The following is a 27,850-nucleotide window of genomic DNA, read 5'->3' on the forward strand; positions in this document are numbered from 1 at the left end:
CCTTCCACTTGGAAAGTTGGTACTGCCCTGTTACACAAACGCATAAATGTTCATGTGAATGGAAAACAGTAAACATTCTCCGTACCAGTTCCCATTTTAGGTATCGTTCATTTATAGCGCCAGCACACCCGAAAGACATGACGGTGATGAATATTTTCCCAGGACCCTGAAGGTCCTGAGCTACTCCAAATCAGACTGGCTTTTGCCAACATGTCGCCCGAGAGCCTTTTTACTTCCGCAGTCGCGCTCAAGGACCCCTCACGCCCCCCTGCTCAGTGCACGCGTGTTACCACTCCAGCGGCCATGGCGCGGAGGAGGGACCATTTCTTAGGGCAGAACACGGAAAGGACAGAACTCGCACGCAGCTTACCTACGGAGCAAACCCTCTGAGAAGGGGGCCGTCCACCACGGCAGGATCGGGAGGGCCCCGAGAGGGACCGAGGACTGGCGGATGTCGGCTGTGAACCCAGGCAGGACACTCTGTGGGCTGGGAGCTCAGTGGTCCGAAGCTGCCTCCTTCCGCACGAGCGGGCAGCACACCGCAGCCACGGAGGTCTTCCCGGTGCCGCGCAAAGCAGCGTCCCAATAGCCGGGCTTCCAGCGCACGCTCATGACCGGGAGTTTCGTAGTGCTTTAATTTTGGTATGCTGGTTCCATTTTAAAATATTTGTGCCCTGAAAACTCCAGTGACATAGTTCGGACACTTAAACTCCACTATTTTTAACAACTCACTTTTGAATGCAGACCCGACGGCCAAGGGTTCAGTCCTCCTGCTTTGCTACCCTGTTTTACAACAGTGCAAATGAACTTCCTTGGAAATACCCACATGATGACTGTCTGGGGACACCTACAGTCTTTCCAGCACCGGGACGGGACCATGAGCTGAATCCTTGTAGAGGAACAAAAATTCTTAAATAAAACCTGGAGTGACAAACCTAACATTCAGTAACCCCTGCCATTGTGAAAAGGTAAAAACATCTCAGTGCAGACGGTGAGTAGGTGATACTTATTTTTCAAAACTCAACCAATCAATAAATTAAGCTTGGGTTGCACTGACATTCTGATTGATACTCTGTTTCTCATTAGACCTGAATAAAGGAGCTAGCTGGGTGGTAAGAGATGAGCTTACCAGAAAGCAGGAAGAAACTGACATCAGCAAACGTAATAAAAATATAAATATAAAAAAAATATAAAATTCTAGTTTAAGTCTAATCCCCGAGGATTTGGACCTCAAGGTTTCTAGTTTCTGTTTTCCTGACTCTATTAAGTTCGTTCTTGTGAGAAATTCAAAGATTACGGAATACATAGAGCGTTGTTGTAGAGTCTCTAGTTTATTATGAAAGGATTCTTCCAATATGTACACAGGAAACAAAAATATGTTTATCATTCCCACTCACACCCCCACCCGCAGAGGCTTACCAACAACAGTGCTCCTTCGTGGCACCTACAAAAACCCCCTTTCCCCTGGGCGAAGGGCTCCCTGCGAGCCTTCGGGGGTGAGCACAGCTGGCTCCCTAGCCCGCAGGTTTCAACTTTGCGCTCTCTGCGGTAGCAGGGTAAGGCTCTTTCCACACAGTAGTCTGTCCACCTACGGTCCTCTGACCGGGTATGTTCTCCCACGGCCGCAGGGGAATCTCCTCGGTCCCCTGCTTTACAGACGCGGATACCAAAGGCCAGGACCAGGTCAGTGATCCTGCTACTGTACCAGCAGTGCCTGCTGGAATTGCTGGCGGGGGGGGGGGGGGGGTTTACAGGTCACACGTGTAAGGCCCTACCCTGAGGCCGGGGGCTGCAGCCTGGGCAGGTGCAGAGGACCCTGCGCAGGGCCCGAGGCTGCACGGCAGTGGAGTGCTCCACCAGCTTCGAGAAGAGTCCGCGTCACTCCTTGTTCCCCTTCCTCACGGTCGTACGTAACCAGATATAAAAACACACAGTTCACTTTTATTTATCATTAAATGGGCATACTTCCAAGGGCCTAAAACTCCTACTTCCAAACGTCATGCTGGACGCCGGTGCAAACCAAGACGAGACTTTTGCTCCACTACGCGTTACACCCCACACTGGGCTTCAGGAAAGGGAGAAGGAAAATAACTCACCACAATCCCCCTTCGCCACGAGACAGGTCGCTCTGATCTGCCCGACAGCGATAAAACGAAAGAGAGGGGAGGGAATCAATGGGTCAGAACCACAGGACACGGACGCTGGCTGACCCCCCCCCGCACGCCCAGCCGACGGCGGCCCAGCCCCTCGCCATCCGCGGTGCCCCCAAGACCCGCGCGCCCGGACCCTCTCAGAGGTCACGACTGAAAGCATCACTTGACATCTGTCCTTAGAGGCAAAACCAGCCAGGGGTGAGAGTTGTTTTTCCTTTAAAAACACAAAGTGGCAGTGTATACAACTTGTCCTTCACCACAGCCACACTGACAAAACTTGAATATCAAGGAGAAAGGATCTAAGCCACTGATTTGGGTATCACTGAGACCGGAATAATCGCTGTTGCTGAAAATTCCCTACAACAAAAAGGGATCTCGCGCTTCGTAAAATTAAGTTAAAGGTCTACTTTTTCTCGACAGCTCGGCCAGCTCTTCCCTGATGTGCTGTATAGAAACCTCGTCTCTCTTCAGCTCCGCTTGCTTCAGCGCCTCCTGGTAGATCTCTCTTGCTTGTGCGTATCGCTCTAAATGACCCAGAGAGAAGGGAGGGGAGAGAGAAATGCAGGTTTTCAGAGTGATTCTGCGAGGCTCCGCAGGGTGGGCACCAGTGGCCACACGTGGAGCCCCGGGCGGGCATGGCCCCTGCCAGTGGCGGAGCGGGGCCCCACGCTCTCCGCCCAAGCTCCCACATCTCTCCAGGAACGCGGGAGGCCACACACGGTGCCACTGGAAGCAAACCTGTCCTCTCTGGGACCTCCGGCCAGCCCCCTCGTTCCAGAGCTTCCAGACCGCCCCTGGCCTCCCTGAAGCCCTCTCGCAGAGTCCTACCTCCAGGGACCCCCCTGCCCTCACGCCGGGCACCCTACCTCGGTGCATGAGGATGGCGGCCAGGTTACTGAGCAGCATGTGCAGCTCGGGGTGCTCGATCTGCCTGGCCAGGTCGGACGCCCTCTGCACGTACGCGCAGGCCTCGTCGAAGCGGCCCTGCGCGTCCAGGGTGGTCGCCAGGTCACTCATCAGCACGATGGTCTGTGCCCAACAGAAAACGGGGCCAGTTAAAAGCAGCAGCTACACAGATCGAACAATCTGGAGTTTGGTGAACTGAATCTACGTTTAAGATTCCGTGTTCCTAGCATCCCCAGGTGAAGGGCATCGGCCTTGAACGAGCCGCGTCCGCTCACTGCACCGTACGGCACACGGCATCCGTTCGACTCCGGAAAATGACGGAAGTCTAGAAACTTGGGAACAGGACGAATATTACTTAATCTGATGACCAAATCAGAAGCACACACACAAAAACAGAACCGCAAGCAGCAGCTATAAACAATCTCATTTAAGGTTCGCCGTCCTGAGAAGCTAGCCTCCGGCGCCGTCTTCAATGTCATTCCTGCGGGTGACTCTGAGACTCGTCGAGAAGAACACATACATAGACTACGGGTTTTAGGAAGGTCTCTTTTAAGGGTTTTGAATCTTAAAACTCTTAAGTCAACCTTTAAGAATTTTGACACTAGGAGTGGCAGACCCGCCTCAGCTCCTGAAGCCCGTGCTTTACGCCTCAGTTCTAGCACCTGGATCTGAATTGCAGATTCGTCGTCTTCCTCTGCAGGGCTATATTCCGTGAAGGGCACTCTGTCACCTAAGTCCCCTTCCTGAGCATAAATCATAGCCCAATACCTTGACTCGCCCACCGCCCCCAGCCTGGAACATGTTCAGGCGGGTTAAAGTGTGTGTCCTTCCGGGGGCTACCGAGCATCTCACATAAGTGATCTAGTTCTCACTTCTAAGAACTCAGTCTGATGGAGAAGAAACAGATTTCAGTTCAGTGCGGTCTCGGTTCGAACCGAGAGCTCTGCACGGCGTGGCTATATTCTGTGTCGGTGGCTTTGGCTTTTTAATGCGGTCCCCCTCCCCCTTCTCCCCCCACGTCCCCTGGCAGCTTACCTGTGGGGTGAGGGAGACAAGAACCTCCATGTGTCAACCTGCTCCTCCTAAGATTCCCACTGAGATTCAGGGTTCCAGAACACTGCGCTGGGTGCCCTGAGGGCCTGCAAGCCCGAGGTGCCTGGTTAGACCTACTAGTGGGGACAGGCTGCTCCGCTGTGTAAACGGATACACACACAGAAGGCTCTGGACAGACCCAGTAAATGATGCAAGGTCTCAGATGCTTTTTTTTTTTTTTTTTTTTTAATTTTTGGGTTTTTTTTTTTTTTGAAAGTCGTTTGTGCACCCAACCTGGGACTCAAACTCTACCTCAAGGTCGAGAGTCAGGTGCACACTCTGCTGAGCCTGTCGGCAGCGCTTGGGTCCTTCTGAAGCAGGCAGCCGGGGGGTGGGCAAAGGAAGGGCCTGGGGCACACGGACGGGAAACCACTAGGACCTTCCACTGAGAATCCGTCCCCAATGTGGGGTCTCACACCAGGACACTCTGACACCTCTGTTTTACGCTCCTCTCCCCGCTCTCCTCCCTTACCTGTGGGTGTCTTTCTCCTAGCATTTCTTCGGAAATCTGCAAAGCCTTTTCATACATCCTCTGTGCCTGTGACGGCTGCTTGGAGAACAGAAGGTAGCGCGCATAGGTGTCCAAGCACATGCCGAGGAGGAGGTGGGTGCTGGCCCTCTCTTGCACTGAGGAGGAGAGAAGAGCAGTGTCGGCATAACAGGGAAAGTGAGGCAGAGGTGCGGACAAGCTGCTTCTGACTCTTGCTTGTTACCAAGGCCCACGAGTATTTTCATGGTACAGGACCCATGGAATGTGTCCTGTCGTTTAAGAAGTACCTCTGACCTTCCCCTTTGTTACACAGGGGGATGAACATCTGAACAGGTTCCCGGACCCAATTTCAGTGTGTGTGGTGGGGGAAGGCAGGGCATCCCCACACGGAGAAGACACTCTCTGACACAGCACAGAGTTTAAGAATTCACCGATTGGGACACTGTTACCCAGATCGCATCTGATGCCACAGGTGGAGGGTTCAGTCCCACCGGATGGCCCCCCTTCCCCCATCAGACACCAGTCACAAGCCCTGTGCTTCTGCCAGCAGCTGGCCACGCAATGGAGCTTCCGGTTCGACCCCTCCAAACCAGGATGCCAACTGCGAGTCCTGGTCCCGGCTGACAGACTGTATGGCAGAGCTTGCCGGGGCCTCCCTCCTTCGGTTACGTTCATTTGCTAGATGAGCTCACAGAACTCAGAACTTTCTGCTTCCTGGGTTACTGTTTATTATAAAAGGATGTAACTCGGAACAACCAGATGAAAGGGACGCACAGAACAAGTTGTGTGGGAAGGGGAGTGAAGCTTCTATGCCTTCTCCGGGAGCACCAACTGTCCCAGGATCTCTGAGTGTCTGCGTTTTCGAGGCTCCATTACGTGGGCGTGACTGATTCAGTGACTAGCCATTCGGGACTGACTAAAGCTATGACCCTCCCGGTCCCCCTCCGCCCAGGCCAGGGTGGGACTGACCGGCAACCCTCTAATTTACAGGACCGGATCTCTTGACAGCTGTCCTTCTCTTGACAGCTGCCCTTAGGAGATGGCCCAAAGTCTCCTCGTTAACGTAACAAAAGACACCTTAATCACTCTCAGCGGAAGAAATTTCAGGGGTCTGGGGAGCGCTGAACCAAGAACTGCAGACAAAGACCAAGTATAGATAAGAAATAGATTTGGTCTGGGGCGCCTGGGTGGCTCTGTGGGTTAAAGCCTCTGCCTTTGGCTCATGTCATGATCCCAGGGTGTGGGATAGAGCCCCGCATCAGGCTCTCTGCTCAGTGGAGAGGCTACTTCCTCCTCTCTCTCTCTCTGCCTGCCTCTCTACCTACTTGTGATCTCCGTCTGTCAAATAAATAAAATCTTTAAAAAAAGGAAATAGATTTGGTCATCTGAATGACTGTTATCAAATCACATACTGCAATATCCAATTAAATTACAAATTTTTCCTCACGTTTTTCCTTTAAAGATTTTATTTTTTTTTTTAAAGTAACCACTACACCCACAGTGGGGCACGAGCTCACAAGCCCCAGATCAGGAACTGCGCTTCTGCGACGGGGCCGGTCAGGCCCCCTGCCTCCCCGCCACATTTTAAGTAAGACCTTGAACATCAATGTACAGAGCGTTATTTTTAGGTCAAAACTGTATTTACTAGGAACAGGTAAAGATAAATCCCAAGAATTAGTGAAAGACAAAGAAAGGATAGGACAAATGAAAGCGTTTTCAGGTGCAAAAAAGGCAATGCTTGGTAAGAGACCATAAAACACTCAGAATCATGAACTAGAAAGTCACAAGGCAACCGAAAGAACAGTTAATCCATCTTTTGAAGAAGAAAGACGGCAATGAGACGGCAGCTCTGGAAAATTACAGTATTGACAACACAACGTCTCACATGCAACAAGTGTCAAATACCTAAGCCGCACGAACGGGACACAACAGACCTTGAGCACAGACTCCGGCCACAACAAGGCGCACAAGCGAAGACCCAGGAGAGCTGGCGGACGTGGACACGGGATGACCTGGACCACAGGGGAACGCCACAGAAAGGGTGCCCGCAGATAAACTCTGGAAGCTGTGACACACCCAACCAATGATGGTCAGCCGGCTTCACTTCCCAGCAAATTCACATGCGACCCCGTTCCTTCCCCCCACTCAAAGCTTCAGAAAACGTGCAAAAGGCAGACAGAATTTAAAGATGAGCAGGGAACCAGGTCTAACAGGATGATCAATGATTTCAGAGAGAATTTAAATAGGCCGGTTTCACTGGGGTGGATGAAGACAGCTGCTGACACGTTGTCACAGGGTAAAAGTTAAGAAACAACGCAGAGCAGAAATCCGAAGTTACCTGCTCTGACTTAATTATATACGAAAGGAATATATTCATCTTCTTACAGTCAAACTAGGGATAGTTTTAAATAGATCGCCTTACAAATAAATGTGCAAAAAGAGAAAAGATATTTGCGTAAATATCAAAAGTACACACAAATGTATGGATAAATACAGAAAAGCAGACAGAAGATGGCACCAGTTACCACGTGGAAAGATCCCGAATTTCTCCACCAGGAGGAACACTGAAACCAAGATCTAACTATGAGCAAAAATGCTGAGCAAAAGCTTATATAATCAAGGGAGAGTTTAACATTAACAATACTGCAAAATAATCTAACAAAAAAAGGCGGTTGAAAATGAGAGGAATGAGACAAATCTGTGTTCCCTTCAAATAAAAACAAAGGTCCAAGAAGCAAGTAATATGTAACAGAAGACTCAGAACTAAAACACACGTTCTTCGAGAACATTTAAAGACAAAACCTTTTCGCCATACCCCCAAAATACCACAAAACAATGTATAATTATTCCAATTCTGGAAATTCTAGGCTTCAAAAATGACTGCCAAATCCTATTTCCGGGATTTCTATTAATTCTCTTTCAATATTTCAAAATTTTTTGAAAGTCCTGTTTGTATTTTGTAATTAGAAAGTATTTCCACGTGGTAACTGGGCGCCTGGGTGGCTCAGTGGGTTAAGCCGCTGCCTTCAGCTCAGGTCATGATCTCAGGGTCCTGGGATCGAGTCCTGCATCAGGCTCTCGGCTCAGCAGGGAGCCTGCTTCCCTCTCTCTCTCTCTCTGCCTGCCTCTCTACTTGTGATCTCTGTCAAATAAATAAATAAAACCTTAAAAAAAAGAAAAAGAAAAAGAAAGTATGATAGGGGTGCCTGGGTGGCTCAGTGGGTTAAGCCTCTGCCTTCGGCTTGGGTCATGATCTCAGGGTCCTGGGATCAAGCCCCGCATCAGGATCTCTGCTCAGCGGGGAACCTGCTTCCCCCTCGCTCTCTGCCTCTCTGACTACTTGTGATCTTTCTCTCTGTGTTGAATAAATGGATAAAATCTTAAAAAAAAAAAAAGTATGATAAAATGACAGGTAATTCCAGTGGAAAATCATCACTACTGTTATCAGCAATGGAAATTAACCAAAATGGAAAAAAGATAGTAAAGATTTTTAGAAATAATTAATGAGGTTAGATTTTAGCGCTGTAGTATTTTTTCATTGTTAAGAAAAATGCATTTCAAATTCATATCACACTATAATATGAAAAATGAAAACAATTTTTGAAGAATCTACTTCCCAAAAAACAAGGGAGAAATAAAAAGGCTCCATAGAAAACCTTTAGCATACTGCCAAATTAAGAGAAAACTTCCCAGCTTTAATTAAAAAAAATTAAAAGTTCCTTTTCTAAACAGTAACATTTAAAATATAGTTTCTTGAAATATTACTATAAAAACTGCTAGAATTACTCAAGAACAAATAAGACAGTAACAGCTGAGAAGGACACTGGGGATGTTCAGACAGAGCCTCCCCCAAAGATCATCTGAATCTGAGAGGGCGGTCGTATTTATTTCTTCAAACTTATTTAAGTAATTCTTTTCCACAAACCATTTCTAACCAGAGAAAAAAAGGGAAGCTACCTCAAACCTGTCCATGAAACAATCAAGATTCAGCACAGAAATTTTTACTCAAAATATTAGCAACTGGGGACGCCTGGGTGGCTCAGTTGGTTGGACGACTGCCTTCGGCTCAGGTCATGATCCCGGAGTCCCGGGATCGAGTCCCGCATCGGGCTCCCAGCTCCATGGGGGGTCTGCTTCTCCCTCTGACCTTCTCCTCGTTCATGCTCTCTCTCACTGCCTCTCTCTCAAATAAATAAATAAATAAATAAAATCTTAAAAAAAAAAAAAATATTAGTAACTGGCATTGTCTCATGCACAAAGAAGTGACCAAGCAGCACTTACTCCAGGACTATGGAATCGGTCGGTGTTTTTAATGTATCCGTGTAGCAAACACAGACTTACATAAATGCAGACCAAAAAGGAATGTGCTAAGATACTGGTTCCGAACAGAGGCTTTTGGTTCCAGTAGTAACGACCGATGATCTGAAAACCGTTCTGCTTCAAAAGCACGATCAATTCTATCCTTCCTTTTACACGCACAGCTCGGCTCCCAAGAGAAGGAATTCCCAAGGGCCAAACACTAGGAGTAAACTAAAACCCAGAGTAGAAAGTGCGGGACTTGACGCCACAAAAGCCCCATCGGCGCCAGTTTTGTGGGGGTGGCCCGAGCATCTCTGTCATCCAGAACTGAGTTCTTCGACTTTGATCAGAGAATCAGATCTGAAGCCCCTTTTCATAAAACCAGAACGACTGTCGCAGGCATCGTGCGCCCTCCCCACACCCTGCCCCCCCCCGCCCCCCGCCCCACAAGAACTTGCCTGGGGCCAGCCTGGGATCTCGACGGGAAAAGCACAACCATGGAAATGTCTAGTCACAGGCCTGAGCCGCACGGAACTTAATGTCCACCTCCACGTGTCCGTTTCGGCTCGGACCTGCGAGCCTGGAATAAACAAAACCATTCCTGACTCTCAGCTTCCAGCTAAAACCCGCCGCAGATGAATTTATCATCCAAACAGAGTAAGCGTGGAAAGTCACAACAAATGAAAACCAGCAGGCAATAAAAAAGGAGCCTCACCCTCAAGAATTGTAGATAATCGACTAATCCGAGACCGTAAATGAAGCAGATTTTCAGTAATTAATTACATGGCCAGTATGACCCACCGCGGAGCCCTGCATGTGTACCTCCTTTGCCTAGAATTTTCTTCCTGTAGAGACGGCCACTTGGCTGATGCCCTCCCATCCTTCACGTCTCTCACCACCAAGGCCTTGGCTGAGCCCACCAGACAACAGCATGCGGCCCTACACGCTCCCTGCACACACGTCCCCTCCACACACGTGTGGTCTCCGTAGCACGCACTCTGGACAGGCTACGGCTTGCGGGAGAGTTTACGATACGTTTTTCCTGCACCAGAAACTGAGCTCCGTGAGGCAGCGACTTCCTTTCACTCCCAGCTGTCTCGCCAAGCCCAGGAACACGGATGGCACATCTCAGGCACTTACAAATATTTAGTTTTGGATGGATGAATGGACAAACAAATAGAAAGAAAATTAAAAACATAAAGGTACTGAACTAAAGATAGAAAAGAAAAAATAAACCAAAAATTAACTTTAACTATAGAATTCACAACACTGGCGCTCCATGAATCTACAAAAACTCAACACACGGACGTCATCTCAGAGCGTGAGAAGAGGATGACTGATAAGACAGTCCTGAGCTGGGGCGCCTGGGTGGCTTAGTCGTTCGTTAAGCGTCTGCCTTCGGCTCAGGTCATGATCCCAGGGTCCTGGGATCGAGCCCCACGTCAGGCTCCCTGCTTGGCAGGAAGCCTGCTTCTCCCTCTCCCACTCCCCCTGCTTGTGTTCCCCTCTCTCGCTGTGTCTCTCTGTGTCAAATAAATAAATAAAATCTTAAAAAAAAAAAATAGTCCTGAGCTATAACCCTGTCCATGAAGGATCCTCTCACCACTTCACATCATATTAAAAATTCCAGGTAAAGACAAACCATAAGAGACTCTTAATCTCAGGAAACAAACTGAGGGCTGCCGGAGCGGAGGCGGGGGGAGGGATGGGGTGCTGGGGGATGGACACTCAGGAGGGAATGTGCTGTGGTGAGCGCTATGAGTTGTGTGAGACTGACGACCCACAGACCTGTACTCCTGGACAAATAATACCTCATATGTTAATAAAAATTCTATACAAAGACTAAGTGTACAAAAGCCTAATACTTACAAAGGACCATCTTTCTAACCTTAGAGAAAGATGTATTTTATTCAACAAGACACAAAAGACACAAACTATAATATAAAGGAAAATATTAAAAGATTCTATTAACATTCAAAGTTTAATCTCTGTATATGAACTGACCTCAAGCGAAAAGACAAGGACACAAAGAGATATATAACGTACAAAATAGAAGTGTCTATATTTTGTTCAAATACATTCAGAAAAAGACAACCCTTCAAGAGAAAATAAGCGAAGGATATAAAGAAACAATCTTCAGAGCAGGAGATCTGCGTGGTCAATAAATATACAAAGAGATGTTCTGCATCTTACTAGCAATCAGAAAAAAACACGAAGGGGCGCCTGGGTGGCTCAGAGGGTTAAGCCTCTGCCTTGGGCTCAGGTCATGAATTCAGGGTCCTGGGATCGAGCCCCGCATCGGGCTCTCCACTCAGCAGGGAGCCTGCTGCTCTGCCTACTTGTGATCTCTCTCTCTGTCAAATAAATTAAAACAAAAAACAAAAAACACTGAAACCCCAATGAAATTCCATGTCACACCCACCAGATCATCAAAAAATAAAGTCTAACAACAACAAAGACCCAGAGCAACAACACAAACCCACCGCTAGTGAAAATGTTAACCAGTAAAACCACACGGAGAAGCAACTTGGAAATACCTAGTGTACGCACGCTGGCAAGTGCCCATGCATTCCCTAGGGAGGAGCTCACATGTCTGCACAGAGATACGGGGCTGAGAAGGTTCCAGGAGCTATTATTTTCCAGAGTAAAATGGGAAGAACCTTCATGTCCGTGTACAGGAGACCCATAGACATGCATCCAGTGGGATCCCAGACCACAGTTGCAGGGAATGGAGCCATCAGGGCCACCGGGAGCCTGTAGCACTCCTTAGCCTTCACCCCCCACTCAGCTCAGTGGACCAAGAAGAGGGAGTCACCCTTCTAGACAGGCGCAACCCAGCAGACATGTGGTTCGGCAAGGAAACAGGCCTTTGTGAAGGAAAACTGATGCTTTAAGTATCACCATGGTTAAATCTCAACAAAATAATGTCGAATGAGAAACTGGAGAAACAAGTGCATAATATGATACCATTTGCATAAAGTTTAACAACACACTGGGGCACCTGGGTGGCTCACTGGGTGAAGTATCTGCCTTCGGCTCAGGTCATGATCTTGGGGTCCTGGAATCAAGTCCCACATCGGGCTCTCTGCTCAGCGGGGAGCCTGCTTCCCTTCCTCTCTCTCTCTGCCTGCCTCTCTGCCTACTTGTGATCTCTGTCAAATAAATAAATAAAATCTTTACAATAAAATAAAATTAAATTAAAAATAAATAAATAAATAAATAAATAAGCTTAAAAACATACTAGCCCCACTACATGCTGTTTACTGATATATACAAGTATAATAAACAGGCCTAAAAATGATAAAGATCAAAAACAAATTAAAACAAACAAACAAACACCAAATTCAGCACAGTATTTACACCGAGTGGGAGTACACCAGGGTTTACAGCTAGAAAAAAGCCCCGAAGCACAGACAGTAACTATTTAGGCTTGACCAAGCCGAGGGGAAGGTACACAAGTAACTGCTAGTCACTATACTTCAGTTTTGCTTGAAATCTTAAAAAAAAAAAAATCAGAAGGCACAGAACTAACTTTTCTGAAGGCGAGACAGTAGAATGGATTATATACTGGAGAAATTCCCAAAATACAGCCCCAGAAATTGAGGGAGAGGATGAGTATGAGGGTCAGAGAAGACAGGTGGCTATTCCAGTCACGGACACGGCCAAATAAAAGAGCACCCCCAGCTCACAAAGATGTATTCGGAAGCGCACTGAACTGGATCTTAGAAAAGAGACTAAGCCCCCTAACCTCATGCTGACGGAGCCTCCAACTGCTACAAAGCAACCCGGCGCGAGAAAGCAGCTGCCTCCAGAAGAAGGCAAAAGAGCGGCTGCAAGGTTCTCTCCAATAAACCCTAGTGAGCCAAGAGTTCCAGATCGGAGAGAAAAACCAAGCAGGAAAAGGCACCAGAATGCTTCATCGTCCTCCTCTCATCCTACAGAAGCAATGGAAAACATTATGTATGTCTTCCCTCCAAGTTTTAAGTGGAAGTTTAGTGACGAAAAAGTCCCTTTAGGAGGGAACTAAGAGGGGTGCCTGGTGGCTCAGTTAAGCATCTGCCGTCGGCTCGGGTCATGATCTCTGGGCCCTGGGATCAAGCCCAATGTTGGGGCTCCCTGCTCAGTGGGGAGTCTGCCTCTCCCTCTCACTCTGCCTGCTTCTCCCTGCTTGTGCTTTCTCTCTCGCTGTCAAATAAGTAAAATCTTAAAAAAAAAAAAAAAGAGGCAAGTGAGAACAAAAAACAAAAAAAGTAACAAAAACGGAAAGCGTTTTCTTTTTTTTAAGACTTTATTTATTTGCGAGAGAGAGCACAAGTAGAGAGAAGCAGGCAGAGGGAGAGGCAGACTCCCCACTGAGCAGGGAGCCCCACATGGGGCTTGATTCCAGGGCCCTGGGATCATGATCTGAGCCAAAGGCAGACACTTAACCAACTGAGCCACCCGGGTGCTCCTGGAAAGCATTATTTTCAGTGCAAAAAATTAGACAAATATCCCTCTCAATACTAATTTTAAATAGGCTTTGAGATTTTGTGTAACAAGACAATGATATTCAGACTAGGTTTTTAAAAATCCCAACACAGACTTCTACAAAAGACACACAGAACAAAATGACTTAAAATCATATTTTTCTTTTTTTTTTTTTTTAAGATTTTATTTATTTATTTGGCAGATAGAGATCACAAGTAGGCAGAGAGGCAAGCAGAGAGAAAGAGGAAGGACGAAGCAGGCTCCCTGTGGAGCAGAAAGCCCGATGTGGGGCTCGATCCCAGCCTGGGATCGTGACCCAAGCGAAAGCAGAGGCTTTAACCCACTGAGCCACTCAGGTGCCCCTAAAATCATTTTTCTAATGAAGGGATAACTCACAGTGAAGATACATATCTAGGACTGTTTTATCAGCATAAAAACATTTATGAAGAAAAAAATTCACAAAGCCAAATTATCTTGTCTAGAACTAGACAAAATCAGCAAGGATATAGGATTTGAACAATACTTTAAACCAATTACATCTATCCGACATATATAGAACATTCCACCCAACAACAAAGGAATACACATTTCTCTCAAATGCACCTGCAACAGTCTCCAGGACAAACCATATACTATACCATAAAAAAAGTCCCAGTAAATTTTAAAGGACTGAAATCAGGGCACCTGGGTGGCTCAGTCAGTTGGGTGTCTGCCTCCGGCTCAGGTCATGATCCTGGCACCCTGGGATCCCCCCCACATCCGGCTTCCTGATCAGCTGGGAGTCTGCTTCCCCCCTCTCCCTCTGCCCACCTCCCTCTTGCCCCCACTCATGAGCTCTTTCAAATAAATTTAAAAATCTTAAATAAATAAAAAGGACTAAAACCATATAAACCATGTTTTCTGATCACAATGGCATGAACTTAGGGTTAGGGAATATTGGTAATTCATAAATATGCGAAAATTAATCAACACACTCCAAAATAGCCTAAGAATCAAAGAAGAAATCACATGAAAAATTAGAAAATAGATTGAGATAAATGAAAACGAAAACACAACATACCAAAATTTAGAGGATGCAGCTAAAGCAGTGGAGGGAAATTTAAAGCTGTAAATGCCCGTATCAGAAAAGAAAGATTTGAACCAACAACCAGATCTTCCACCTAAGAAACCGGAAAAGGAGCAAAAACAAACCCAAACCAAGCAGGAGAAAGAAACCGAGGAAAAACAGAATAGTCAGGAAGGTCCTATATGAATTGAGAGAGGTAAGCACACATGAAAAGCAAGGCATATGACAGATATTGAAGGCATCACATTCCAGCCAAGTACACAGAGTACTTAATGAGTGCCGGCCGCCGTCCTGCAGCACTGAACTCCCCTAACAACTCTACAAGGCCGACATAGGTTCTGCTCTTACTCCTGCTCTGTGGATGAGGAAACCAAGAAGACAGAAGTTATGTAACTTGTATGTAGTCACACTGTGAAACGGAAAATCCAGAATTCAAACTTGGGCTCTGGACTTCAAGCATTCGTGACGCCAAGTATGTATAGACCAAAAATAGTTCCACTTTCCAGAAGTATTTTGATTATTTAAAATATGAAAATGGGGGAGACTGGGTGGCTCAGTGGGTTAAGCCTCTGCCTTCAGCTCAGGTCATGATCCAAGGGTCCTGAAATCGAGCCCCGCATCGGGCTCTCTGCTCGACAGGGAGCCTGCTTTCCCCTTCTCTCTCTGCCTGCCTCTCTGCCTACTTGTGATCTCTCTCTGTCAAATAAATAAATAAAATCTTTTTAAAAATAAATAAATAAAAATAAAACATGAAAATGAACGAAACTTTCAGTCAAGGAAAGGAGGAGAAAGGAGTCAATGAAAAAGAAAAATGTCTTGAAGAGATTAAATAAATCCATGAAATTAGGAATTGGGATAGAAGTATGATGTCCTAACAGATGGTGGTCGGTTATGCTTTAAAAACATAATTCCAGGGGCACCTGGGTGGCTCAGTGGGTTAAGCCGCTGCCTTCAGCTCAGGTCATGATCTCAGGGTCCTGGGATCGAGTCCCGCATCGGGCTCTCTGCTCAGCGAGAAGCCTGCTTCCCTCTCTCTCTCTCTCTCTATGCCTGACTCTCCATCTACTTGTGATCTCTGTCAAATAAATAAATAAAATCTTTAAAAAAAAAAAAAAACAAACATAATTCCATAAAGTTTCTTTAAAGAAAATATAGATCTCCAAACATTTGTCATCCATGCGCTCATTTATTCAAGATATTTATTTTTATTTATTTTTTAAAAGAAGGCTCCACACCCAACATGGGGCTTGAACTTGACCCCAAGATCAAGACTTGCATGCCCTGCTGACCGAGCCAACCAGGCACCCCTATTCAAGCTATTTATTAATGCTGGGGGCCTGAGTGGCTCAATCACTGAGTATCTGCCTTCAGCTCAGGTCATGATCCCGGGGTCCTAAGATCGAGCCCCGCATCAGGTTCCCTGCTCAGAGGGAAGCCTGCTCCTCTCTCTGCCTCTGCCTGCCGCTCCCCCTGCTTGTATTCCCTCACTCAGTGTTTCTCTCTCGCTCTCTGTCAAATACATACATACATACATACATACATACATATTTAGTAATGCTGTGTTCTCGGTACTGTCCTACATAACTGAAATCAAGTCAAGAAAAATAGAAGAAATTTAAATATATTTAAATAAATTAAAAATATATATATAATTTAAATATATTAGTACTGATCAAGGAAAGAAGAGTTGCCAGAGAATCCCCTCCAAAAGAGATCTGGCCCATATGGTTTTGCATCTCTCCTTCTCCTTGGGCCTCCCTCTTCCCTGAGACACAATAATACTGGAATCAGGCCAATTAATAATCCTACCACAGCCCCTAACAAAGAGTCGCATGTCTCTCACTTGAAATCAGAAGCTAGAAATGACTGAGCATCTCAGAAGCTGAGATGCGTGGACGGGTAGGCCTCTTGCACCAGTGAGCCAAGCAATGAACACAAAGGGAAAGTTCTAGAAGGACACGAGATGGGCCTTACAGGGAATAGACGGATGATAACAAAGCGGGCTCTGATATGGTCTGGAGAGGCCAACCCAGCCCCGACACCCCCTTCAGCCCAAACCCAACCCAGAGCAAGGCCTTGACTCCCCTCAGCTCGGGGAAGGCTGAGAGGTGAGGAAGCGGCAGGAGAGGCCGAAGCTGTTGGAGGCTGGTTCAGGAGGACTGAGGAACGGCATCTGCGTACCAGACAGGCAGGCTGAAGCAGCACACGCTGATGGAGAGGCTGCAGCAAGTTCTCCAGAAGATTCCAGACCCTCATCAAGCTAATACTCTACACTAATCAACCACACTAAGTAACAGACTCTCAACACGGACGAAACCGCTTTCTGTCGGTGGAGACGCCACCCAGGACTGTCACGGCCGGAAAGCAGCCAACGCCCAGCTTCAGAGCATCAGAGGTGAGGGCGACTCTCCTGCCCGGGGCTGAGGCAGCTGGTGACTTCAAGGGAAGCCGACGCTGTGGGCCATTCCGAGAGCCCCGCGACCCTTATGAGTTATGCAGAGTCTACTCTGCCCACGCTCTAGAAAGGGAACAAAGCCTGGATGACAGCACGTCTGTTTACAACACAATTTATTGGACTTTTTAATTTTTTTTAAAGATTTTATTTATTTATTTCAGAGATCACAAGTAGGCAGAGAGGCAGGCAGAGAGAGAGAGGAGGAATCATGCTCCCCGCTGAGCAGAGAGCCCGATGCAGGGCTTGATCCCAGGACCCTGAGATCATGACCTGAGCTGAAGGCGGAGGCTTAACCCACTAAGCCACCCAGGCACCCTAATTTATTGGATATTTTATGTCCACTGCTCAGAAAAAAGATTCCTTTCAAAATACTACTGCTTCTTGGGCGCCTGGGTGGCTCAGTTGGTTAAGTGACTACCTTCAGCTCAGGTCATGATCCTGGAGTCCCAGGATCCTCCCACATCAGGCTCTCTGCTCAGCAGGGAGTCTGCTTCTCCCTCTGACCCTCTCCCCTCTCATGCTCTCTGTCTCTTTCTCTCTCTCACATAAATAAACAAAATCTTTAAAAAAAAAAGCAAAAAGATTTGCTTCTTAACAAGGCACTGGGTCACCCAAGAGTTCCGATGGTGACAGACGGTGAGACTTCCGCTGTGTTCAGGTCTGCTAACACAGCACCCGCTCTGCGGCCTGTGCAGCAAGGGCTCATTTCAACTTTCAAGTCTTTTTATTTAAGAAATAGACTTCAGAAGGCCCTAGCTGCACAGACAGTGATTCCTCTGACGGATCCGTGCAAAGTAAACTGAATACCGTCTGGAAAGGATTCACCATTCTAGATGCCGTTAAGAACACTCGTCATTCATAGGAAGACATCAGAGGAAGAAATGGATTCCAACCCTACGGATGACCTTGAGGGGTTTAGGACTCCAGCAGAGAAAGTACCGGCAGATGTTGTGGGAACAGCAAGAGAACTAGAAGCAGAAGCGGAGCTCGAGGGGTGCGTGGGTGGCTCAGTCAGTTAAGCCTCTGACTCTTGACCCTGGCTCAGGTCATGATCTCGGGATAATGAGATCAAGCCCCTCGTCATGCTCCACACTCAGTCCTGAGTCTGCCTGAGACTCTCTTCCTCTGCCCCTCCCCATATGCGTACACACGCACTCTCACTCTCTCTCAAATAAATTAATACTTCTTTAAAAAAAAATCTTATTGGGGCACCTGGGTGGTTCAGTCAGTGAAGCATCTGCCTTTGGCTCATGTCACTATCCCAGGGTCCTGGGACAGAGGTCTATGTGGGCTCTTTGCTCAGTGGGGAGTCTGCTTCTCCCTCTCCCTCTGCCTGCCTCTCTGCCTACTTATGCTCTCTCTCTGTCAAATAAAGTCTTTAAAAACAACAACAACAAGATAATGAAAATCTAGTAATCCAAAGCACTTTAGGGATTTTTTACTTTAAAAAATTCAGCTAGGGGCACCTGGGTGGCTCAGTAAGCCACTGCCTTCAGCTTAGGTCATGATCCCAGGGTCCTGGGATCGAGCCCCACATTGGACTTTCTGCTCAGCAGGGAGCCTGCTTTCCTTCCTCTCTCTGACTGCCTCTCTGCCTACTTGTGATCTCTGTCAAATAAATAAATAAAATCTTTAAAAAAAAAAATTCAGCTAAAGACTAAGTGAAAATAAAATGGGAGGAAATGTGTGAAACCTGTTTGCTATATAACTCAAACATATGCTACCATAGAATTCAAACATCACACGCTGTTATAAGAACCATCAGATGAATGAATCAAATGGAAAGCCCCCCAAAAGACACAAGCGTATAGTAATTTACAATACAAACATAACGCTGACAGATCACCATCTTTAAGAAAGTAGTTACCAACATCATACCAAGATTAACTGCGGGATGTGTTACAATGTTATGTCAACACAGTTTAGGAATAAAGAAAAAAAAAACTAAAAAAGATGGCTGAATATTTCTCTCATTTCAACATTGAAAAGTATCTTTCTAAGCATTAAGCTCCAGAAGAGCAGGACTTCTGCCTCACTTGCCTCTCTCCGACTTCTAGAACACCTTGCCTAGATTGGCTATTCTAAATAACTCTAGGCAGGGGCACCTGGGTGGCTCAGTCGGTTAAGCAACTGCCTTTGACTTAGGTTGTGATCCCGGGGTCCTGGGATCGAGTTCTGCATTGGGCTCCCTGCTCGTTGGGGAGCCTGCATCTCCCTCTACCTACTGATCCCCATGCTTGTGCACTCACTCTCTGTCAAATAAATAAAGAAATCTTTTAAAAAATAAGTAAGTAACTCCAGGTAGTCATTTAAAATTAATAAAAGCAAAGAAAATAGACAAAAATGAATTCAGATCTAACTCCAAAAAGATCAAAGGCAAATGCAAGTCATACTGTGTGATTCACTTATATAATTTTTTTTTTTAAGACAGATTGGTTTTAGAGCGCGAGCGTGCGTGCGTGGCGGGGCATGGGCAGAGGGATAGGGAGAGAGAATCTTCAGCAGACCCCCAGCTGGGCCAGGAGCCCGGGCCTGGGGACTGACCCCAGGATCCTAAGATCATGACCTGAGCTGAAACCAAGAGTCAGACGCTTAACCACCTGAGCCACCCAGGGGCCCCATTTATATGAATTTTGAAAAGAGACCTGCACAAACTACTCAAGCTTCAGCAGACCAGTATCTTGGGTGGGAAAGGGAATGGGATTGGGGTCAAACACACAGAGGCTCGAAAGTATTGTTGGTGTTGGGTCACTGACTGTTCTTCTCATGAGTCCCTCACCTGTATGAACATCAGTTTCACTTTTTAATTAAAACAAAAAATCCCCAAACTCTGAACTCTATAGACACAAGCAAGGGAAAAGAAAAAACCTGACAGGATAGAGTTAATATCCTTATCAAACAGCACCGATAAATGATCAACCTCATCGTTTATCCAAGAAATGCTAGTTAATGCATCACTGCCACATCACCAATCCGGAGAAGGTTATAAAAATCAGTGAGTTTTGGGGAGAAGGGGCACACGGCCTTACCACAGTAATGTGAACTAACACCAGTTAACCCTCAAGCAGCTACTCTGTACTAGGCATTTTCTCAGCGCTTCGTCGATATGAACTCATTCAATATTCCTACAAGAGGATTACTCTTATTCCCATTCTGAGAATCAAAAGCACACAGGGATTACTCAATTTGACAGAAGTCACAAAGCAAATAAATTCACAGATCAGAAAATGTAAATTAATACAGTCCTTTCGAGGGCAGTTCTGCGACATTCCCCAACTACCTTGAAATGCGCCGCTTTTGACCTGGAATCTCAGTGCTGAGACGCCATCCTAAGGAACAGACCTGGACACCACCCGTGTCGTCACAGAACCCTTCACCTCCACGCAGATACACCGTTCCGGACTGAACACACACGTGTCCCTACTCTCCCCCAAAACATCGCTAAATCAAAGTTAAAGGATGAAAAAGACATAAAGTCACAAGGGAAAAAAAGAGAGAAGAACCAAGGGAGAGGACAGAGATCAAAAGCTGTGGGAGATGACAAGCAGCGGGAAAAGGGCGGTGAGTGACAAAGCCCACGACAGGAAGGTGACCAAACGCTGCCGACAGCTGAGAGGCAGCCCAGAGCCCCAGAGCAGCTTAGGAACGAAGGAGAGCAAGTACTCCGGTTAAAAGAACAATCATTAAAAAAAACAAGTAACAAAAACACCACGGACTTCTGTAGGAAACAAACAGTCACACACAATACAAATGCAATCACATGACATTACTTGGCTCAACAACTAACACTACTGATAGATTCGCAATAACGAAGACACGACCGAAACCGTGCTAATTCTTCACTCTTCTGTGAGTTACCAGATTCTAAAAACCTAAAAAATCAACAACCAATTTTATGTTATTTAGAAATATGAAGGAAAATACCAGAAGAAATTGGTTAAAGGTGAAAATGATGCCAGGAAGACAGGTGGCAAGGAAATCGTATTTTTAAATTAATTCTTCTAATGCTCCTTGACTTCTTATACAGGTAACGTAAGAAAGTAGCTTAAAAAATAATTTGTTCCAAGAAATACAGAATATGCGGAAAAACACAAATAAGACATAAATCCCCTGTCCATCTACCAACCTGTTTACATTTTGGTATCATGCATCCCTGCTCTATACATATATTTAATCTACATATTCTAGAAAATTAGGCTCCTTGGGGAGCCTGGGTGGCTCAGTCGTTAGGCATCTGCCTTCAGCTTGGGTCACGATCCCAGAATCCTGGGATCGAGCCCCATATCGGGCCCCCTGCTCAGTGGGGAGCCTGCTTCTCCCTCTCCTACCCCCTCCCCTGCTTGTGTTCCCTCTCTCACTGTCTCTCTGTCAAATAAATGGGTAAAATATTAAAAAAAAAAAGAAGAGAAAATTAGGCTTCTCTTAATTATACTGTTTAGTAATCTGTTGTTTTCATTTAATTTTTTGTGGGCATTTCCTCAGTAATTACATATATATTTACAACATGAGGAACAAAATGAGTACCCTAGACCAAGTTTTTATGCGAGCTGAACTAAACACTTTTGGGATAGAGTTAGTCATGTCAATTAAAAGCATATGAATTTGGGGCGCCTGGGTGGCTCAGTGGGTTAAAGCCTCTGCCTTCGGCTCAGGGCATGGTCCCAGGGTTCTAGGATCGAGCCCCTCATCGGGCTCTCTGCTCAGCAGGGAGCCTGCTTCCTCCTCTCTCTCTCTGCCTGCCTCTCAGCCTACTTGTGATCTCCATCTGTCAAATAAATAAATAAAATCTTAAAAAATAAATAATTAATTAATTTAAAAAACTGAGTGGGAATATATTTCTTTAGAAAAAGATAAGATTAAGGATAACATAACACATTTTCTATATCGTCTAACTAGTAAAATGTAACAACACTGTTTATAATTGAAGTTAGTTTGCTTTCTCCAAAAAGAGTTCCTCTGCCTGGAAAAAAATGTTTTCACAATATATTACTAATTTAAAATAAGAGCATATACAGTATAATCCCTAATTTATTTCTTAGAATGTAAACAGGATAGGGGAAAACAAGCGGGCAAAGTCACACAATAAAAAAATCAACAGTAGTTCTTTCTTGGGCCTATTATGGATCATTTTTATTATTTTCTTCCCAATGCTTTTCTACATTTCCTTAACTGCACTGGTATTACTTCTGGAGTCCCTTTTAAGAAACGGTCTAGAGGGGCACCTGGGTGGCTCAGTGGCTTAAGTCTCTGCCTTCGGCTCAGGTCATGGTCTCAGGGTCCTGGGATCGAGCCCGCATCGGGCTCTCTGCTCGGTGGGGAGCCTGCTTCCCGCCCCCCCCCCCCCCCCCCCCTTGTGTTCTCTTTTCTTTCCAATAAAAAAAAAAAATCTTAAAAAAAAAAAAAAAAAAGAAACGGTCTAGAGTCAATGCTGCAAATGAAAGACAGCAAGGGTGTGAGTAGTTCAAAAGTGACTTATTTGATAGCTAGACTTGTTTTCACATCTTTCATTGAGTTTCCCCGAAGCAATTCCATACCACACTGAAACTCTCCTTGGTGCCTGTCTGGTCTTCTGTTCTTACAGTCAATAATTACTGAGCCTCCATTGTGTGCCGGGCACTGTTCTAGTACTAAAGACTCAGCAGTGAACAAAACAGATGAAATTTGCCAGGGAAGACAAAAACAAAAACACCTATAACAAAAATGCACTTTTAGTGGCCACACAAACATGAGCACACAACAGACACACATACACTCCTTCCAAGTGTGAGGAAGAAAAATTAAGGATAGGTGGGAAGAGAGCATTGTTTTAGTCAGAGTAGGCCTCCCGAGGAGGGAGCCCCGACCTGAATGAGGAGAGGTGGCCATGCAAAGATATGTGAGATTAGGCTAGGGAGAGGGAGCAAGTGAAAAGGTCCTGAGATGTACAAGCTTGTACAGAATAGGGAAAAGACAAGTGAAAAGTGCAGTGAGCAAGCGGGAGAGCAGATGATGTAGAAGGAGGCAGGGATCAGACCATGTAGGGCCTTACAGGACCACAGGGAGTCCCGAAGGTGATTCAAAGGCACTGAGGTTTAAAAGATCACTGCGTGCTACATGGACAATGGACTGTGTGAGGGAATGCAAGGAGGCAGGAAAACCTCTGGGGAGACTTTACAGGTGTTCAGGCAAGAAACAATCATGGCCTGGAATAGAGTCATAGGGTGAGAGGACGAGATGCGGTCTGACATGTATTCACCTTGATGGATGACCCAACAGAACTTGATGACTCACCATCAGGAATGAGGAAGGAATCATAGGTGATTTGCAGGTTCTTGGCTAGAGTAACTGAGTGAATGGTGGTGTCATTTACTGCCGGGGCTAACTGGCAGAGAAGCAAGTTTGTCAGTGGCAGATATCAAAAGACCCAGAGGGCCAGGTGGCTCAGTTCAGCGTCCGACTCTTGGTTTCAGCTCAGGTCACAATCTCAGTCAGGGTCGTGAGACTGAGTCCCGCACTGGGCTCCACGCTCAGCTTGAAGTCTGCTTGAGATTCTCTCTCTCTCGGCCCCTGCCCCCACACTCTCACTCTCCTTCTCCAAAATAAATAAAATCTTAAAAAAAAAAAAAAATCAAGAGACCCATTTCAGACATGTTAACCGTGAAATGACCCCTAGCCATTCGGGTCAAGATGTTGAAGAGACAATTTTACCCAGTTCATGTCTGTAGTCCATGGGTAAGTTGGGGATGATGACGTGTAACTGATACTTAAAGGTATGGGACTAGACTCCTGGGTGGCTCAGTCAATTAAGCAGCTGCCTTCAACTTAGGTCATGATCCCGGGTCCAGGGCTCATTGCTCAGCAGGGAGCCTGCTTCTCCCTCTGCCTCTGCCTGCTGTTCCCCCTGCTTGTGCTCTCTCTCTGATAAATAAATAAAATCCTTAAAAGAAAATTAAAAAAAAATACAGGTATAGGACTAAATTTATCTCCTAGGGTGTGAGCCTCAAGGTATGCTAACTTTAGAGGTAGCAAAGGGGAAGGTGAGTGTCTGGTGAGAGGTCCCAGAAGCCAAGTGAATAAAGTGTTTCCAATATCTGAGTCAGAGCTGCTAGTAAGCAGAGCAGGTAAGATAAGGACTGAGAACTCGTGACCTTGATAAAGGCAGCCTCAGCAGAGTGATGGAAGAGAAAGCCCCGTTTATGCTCAAGAGAGGATTGGAAAAGGAGAGCCTAGGCAGCACAGCTGGTTAAGCGTGTGAACCCTGGTTTCAGCTCAGGTCGTGATCTCAGGGTCAGGAGATTGAGCCCAGCATCAGGCTCTGGGCTCAGCACGGGGTCTACTTGAGACTCTCTCTCCCGCTCCCTCTACCCCCGACCCTGGCGCTCTCTAAAATTTAAAAAAAAAAAAAAAAAAAAAAAAAAAAAAAATCCTAAAAAAAAGAAAAGGGAGAGAGAGAGAGAACTGAAGACAAGAGAGTACAGATAACTCTTTGAAGTCATATGTATTGCTTTTGGGACAAGGGCTGACCACTGTTTCTCTAGCATCTCGCTAGTTCTCGGCACAGAGTACATGGGAGGTAAGCGTTACCAAAAGAACTTTGAATCTGACAATTGCCAATATTTCACACCATATTAAGAAACGTGATAGAGGGGTGCCAGAGTGGCCCAGTGGGTTAAGCCTCTGCCTTCAGCTCAGGTCACGATCCCAGGGTCCTGTGATCGAGCCCCACATCGGGCTCTCTGCTCAGCAGGAAGCCTGCTTCCCTTCCTCTCTCTCTGCCTGCCTCTCTGCCTACTTGTGATCTTTGTCAAATTAACAAATAAAATCATATTAAAAAAAAAAAAAACCCCAACCTGATAGCATCCTGCCCATCCCATTCTGTTCCTAACATCATTCTGTAGGCTCTTCCCTTCATCATGAGGATGAACTACAAAAACCTGAGTTTCTCGGGGCGCCCCGGTGGCTCAGTTAGTTAAACGTTTGCTTTTGGCTTGGGTCATGGTCCCAGGGTCCCGGAATCGAGCCCCGCATCAGGTTCCCTGCTCGGCAGGAGTCTGCTACTCTTTCTCCTCCCTGCTTGTACTCTACCTTGCTCTCTCACCGTCTCTCAAATAAATAAATAAAATCTTTTTTTTTTTAATGATTTTTTTCAAAGATTTTATTTATTTGTCAGAGAAAGAGAGAGAGCGAGAGAGCACAAACGCACAAGCAGGGGGACCGGCAGGCAGAGGGAGAAGTAGGCTCCCCGCTGAGCAAGAAGCCAGATGAGGGACTCAACCCCAGGATTCTGGGATCAGGACCTGAGCCAAAAGCAGATGCTTAACTGACTGAGCCACTCAGGCATCCAAAAAACAAACAAACAAACCAAAAAACCCAGAGTTTCTCTTCACCTTTCCGGGACCAAAATGTAATTAAGCAGCATTGTGACTGGTAGCTCAACCAAGAGAAAAGAAAAAGACCTTCCCTTTCTGCTCCCCAATTTTCCAGAGATTATATACGAGTCAACAAGTAAATTATGAACATGTCACCAAAGGGTTAAAAAAGCCATCAGTGGTCAAGTTAATTAAATAAAACATCTCATTTCAAACCTTCTGCTGAGGTCTTAAAAAAAGCCACTTAATTCCCGAAATGGGTAACTTGCCCTCCCCCAATGCAGGTACGCGTCCCTCTATTACAGTGTTAAAGCTCTGAGGCAAAAAGCAACGTCCAAAAAACGGTCAGGTTTCCCTACCTGACAAAACGTCTTCCGCTAATTCCTTTTCTCTTTCAATTTTTTCCTCTAGAGTTGAAATGCAGAATTCATAGCCAGCAAGAGCAAATTCCTGTCTGTAAAGCAAAGATCAGCAGTCGGCTGTTCACCTTTTCACAAACTCCTCTTGCATTCGCATTTTCCGGGCTTGGGTGTGAGCATTAGCAATACAGGAAATGTGAGATGGGGAGGGGGAATGCTGCTTGAAGTTTCCAAGGAGTCTGAGTCTGCCATTTTGTAGAAGTTTTTAGTCACCCATTTGACCTAGCTTAAGACCCAAAACGCTGAGAACGCTGCTGTCATCTTAATAAATGACAGAACCAGTAGCTTCCACCATGAGTTTGTCTCTCCATTTGGGAAGGCCTTACACTCACTCAAAGTAATGCTAATATGAACAGAGGCTCAGGCCACCTGCCCTAAGGATGCTAACTACTGATCTCGTGCAAGTTCTGAACAGGTTTATTAGCTTTGTGTATTAGCTTCCCAACCTGTTAGGTCTTTACTAGAAGCTTCTTTTATATACATGGAATTCCTGACTATGGCATTAGAAGGCACTGAGCCTGAATCCAGCCCGGGACCCTCAACCAAATGGAGAGGACACCTAAACATTAGGCAGACTGACTCCGGAGAGAACAAGCGTCAACCATCGGTTTCTAGAAAGAGATGCACGGACACAACAGAAATTCCTTCTGCATCCAGAAGTTCAGCCCCGGTTCTCGTCTTCGGTGATGGCTCTGGTATCTTAGCAGACGGGCACTCCAAAGCTCACCCCTTCTCCTCTAGTGCTTTGCCAGGGAGAACCGATGACCCCACTGCGGTACTCTGTTCCCAGAACAGAAGCTTCTTCAGACCAAACTTTGGCAGGAGGGACCCTATCCAGCCAGGACTAGGAGCTGGGGGAGGCTGCCCACTAGATGTTTCTAGTCAGAGCAAAATGTCTAGAAATAATTCCCTTACTAATATCAGCCTTCCTAAGCCCCAAGTCTAGTTACATATATTCCACTCTCTAAATGAAAAAATACTTTCGACAAGAGTACAGGGTAACCAACAGACCAATTATCAGGGGCCACTACTTCCACTTGTCCGAGACCATGAATTCGTCTTACTCTCCACTGGGATTAGCTTTGGCCTTCTTTTTATTCCAATTCATACCCCATCGACCTCCAGTTCTAGGACTCCTGCAAAAGAGACTGATCCAAGCTGCGATGCTCCCCAGCACGGGCCAACCTCAAAGCTCCTCAAGAGACTTGAAATCAAAGACCCTCCGAAGTCCTAGCCCATCTAGTGTCCATGCACATGCAGGCAACAAGCAGGTTCCGCTGACAGAGAAGGAGCTGGTGACCAGGGCAACAAGGACCAGAGCCAGGAGCCCTGGCCTCAACGAGCACTCCTGTTATAGCATCAGGTCTGATATCATTCCAAACCTCTGGTGCGCAACTACCACAGCACTGAAAACCTAAAAGCTACTCTCAGGTCCTCCCATAAATGCCCTCCAAGATACATAACTCTGTAGAAGTTCTTCGCTTACACTATAGGTTATTTCTTCTTTGAACCCCACCTTAAGAGGATGAAAGGCACCAGGCCTCACTCATCGGTGTTCCTGGGACCATGAGCACACATCCAAATTCTTTCCTAAAGCCTTTCCCATGTAGCAGAAGATTCTTCTTTACAAGAATTTAGATTCATCTAATACTTTTAAATTAAGACCAATTTTCCGTCTTACATATCCAGAGCTCACTCCCCTACTCCGAGGTATTTCCCCTTCTTAAAACTCGTCACCTGATCGCCTTTACATGCTTTAAAAACACTGCCCGCTGGACTAGCCACTGAGACACTCCCACATCAAGTCCCTCATCACCCAACTATGTATCTACCCTCCTGGTTTGTTGATACTTATATTCAAAAAATGGTTCCTTCAAAGTACATTACCCCAATGGCTTTTACACTGCTCCCTCCTCTTCTAGGAAGAGCTAAACTAGTTCTAACTATAACCTTCCTTCCCAGTTCAAGCAGGAACAGAAAAGTTGATTAGCTTTGTCACCGTGTGGCCAAAGGAGTGAGGGCTGTCTGCCCCACTCAGCAGGCTACTGGAAACAGCGGGGCAAAAACTAGAAGACTAAAGACTTCAAGGATGGGGTGGGGGGAACACTTTGAGTGTGATACCCAGTTTTTTTGAGACCCAGATAACTGGAAACTA

At 46.2% G+C, this 27,850-nt stretch overlaps 1 protein-coding gene across 1 annotated transcript in view; it reads right to left on the reverse strand.

Moving 5' to 3' along the window:
* Positions 1–2,223: 2,223 nt before the first annotated feature.
* TTC19 (tetratricopeptide repeat domain 19) overlaps positions 2,224–27,850 on the reverse strand; it is a 30,020-nt gene continuing 4,393 nt past the window's right edge. The window contains exons 7-10 of the mRNA XM_032841369.1: positions 25,636–25,730; positions 4,624–4,778; positions 3,020–3,182; positions 2,224–2,677 (exon numbers count right to left, since the gene is read on the reverse strand). Of these exons, the coding sequence (XP_032697260.1) occupies positions 2,544–2,677; positions 3,020–3,182; positions 4,624–4,778; positions 25,636–25,730 (547 nt within the window). The 3' untranslated portion in view covers positions 2,224–2,543. The remainder of the gene's footprint in view (positions 2,678–3,019; positions 3,183–4,623; positions 4,779–25,635; positions 25,731–27,850) is intronic.

This window comes from Lontra canadensis, unplaced genomic scaffold (genome assembly GCF_010015895.1).
Source record: "Lontra canadensis isolate GAN:19392208 unplaced genomic scaffold, GSC_riverotter_1.0 scaffold122, whole genome shotgun sequence".
In the NCBI taxonomy this organism is placed as follows: domain Eukaryota; kingdom Metazoa; phylum Chordata; class Mammalia; order Carnivora; family Mustelidae; genus Lontra; species Lontra canadensis.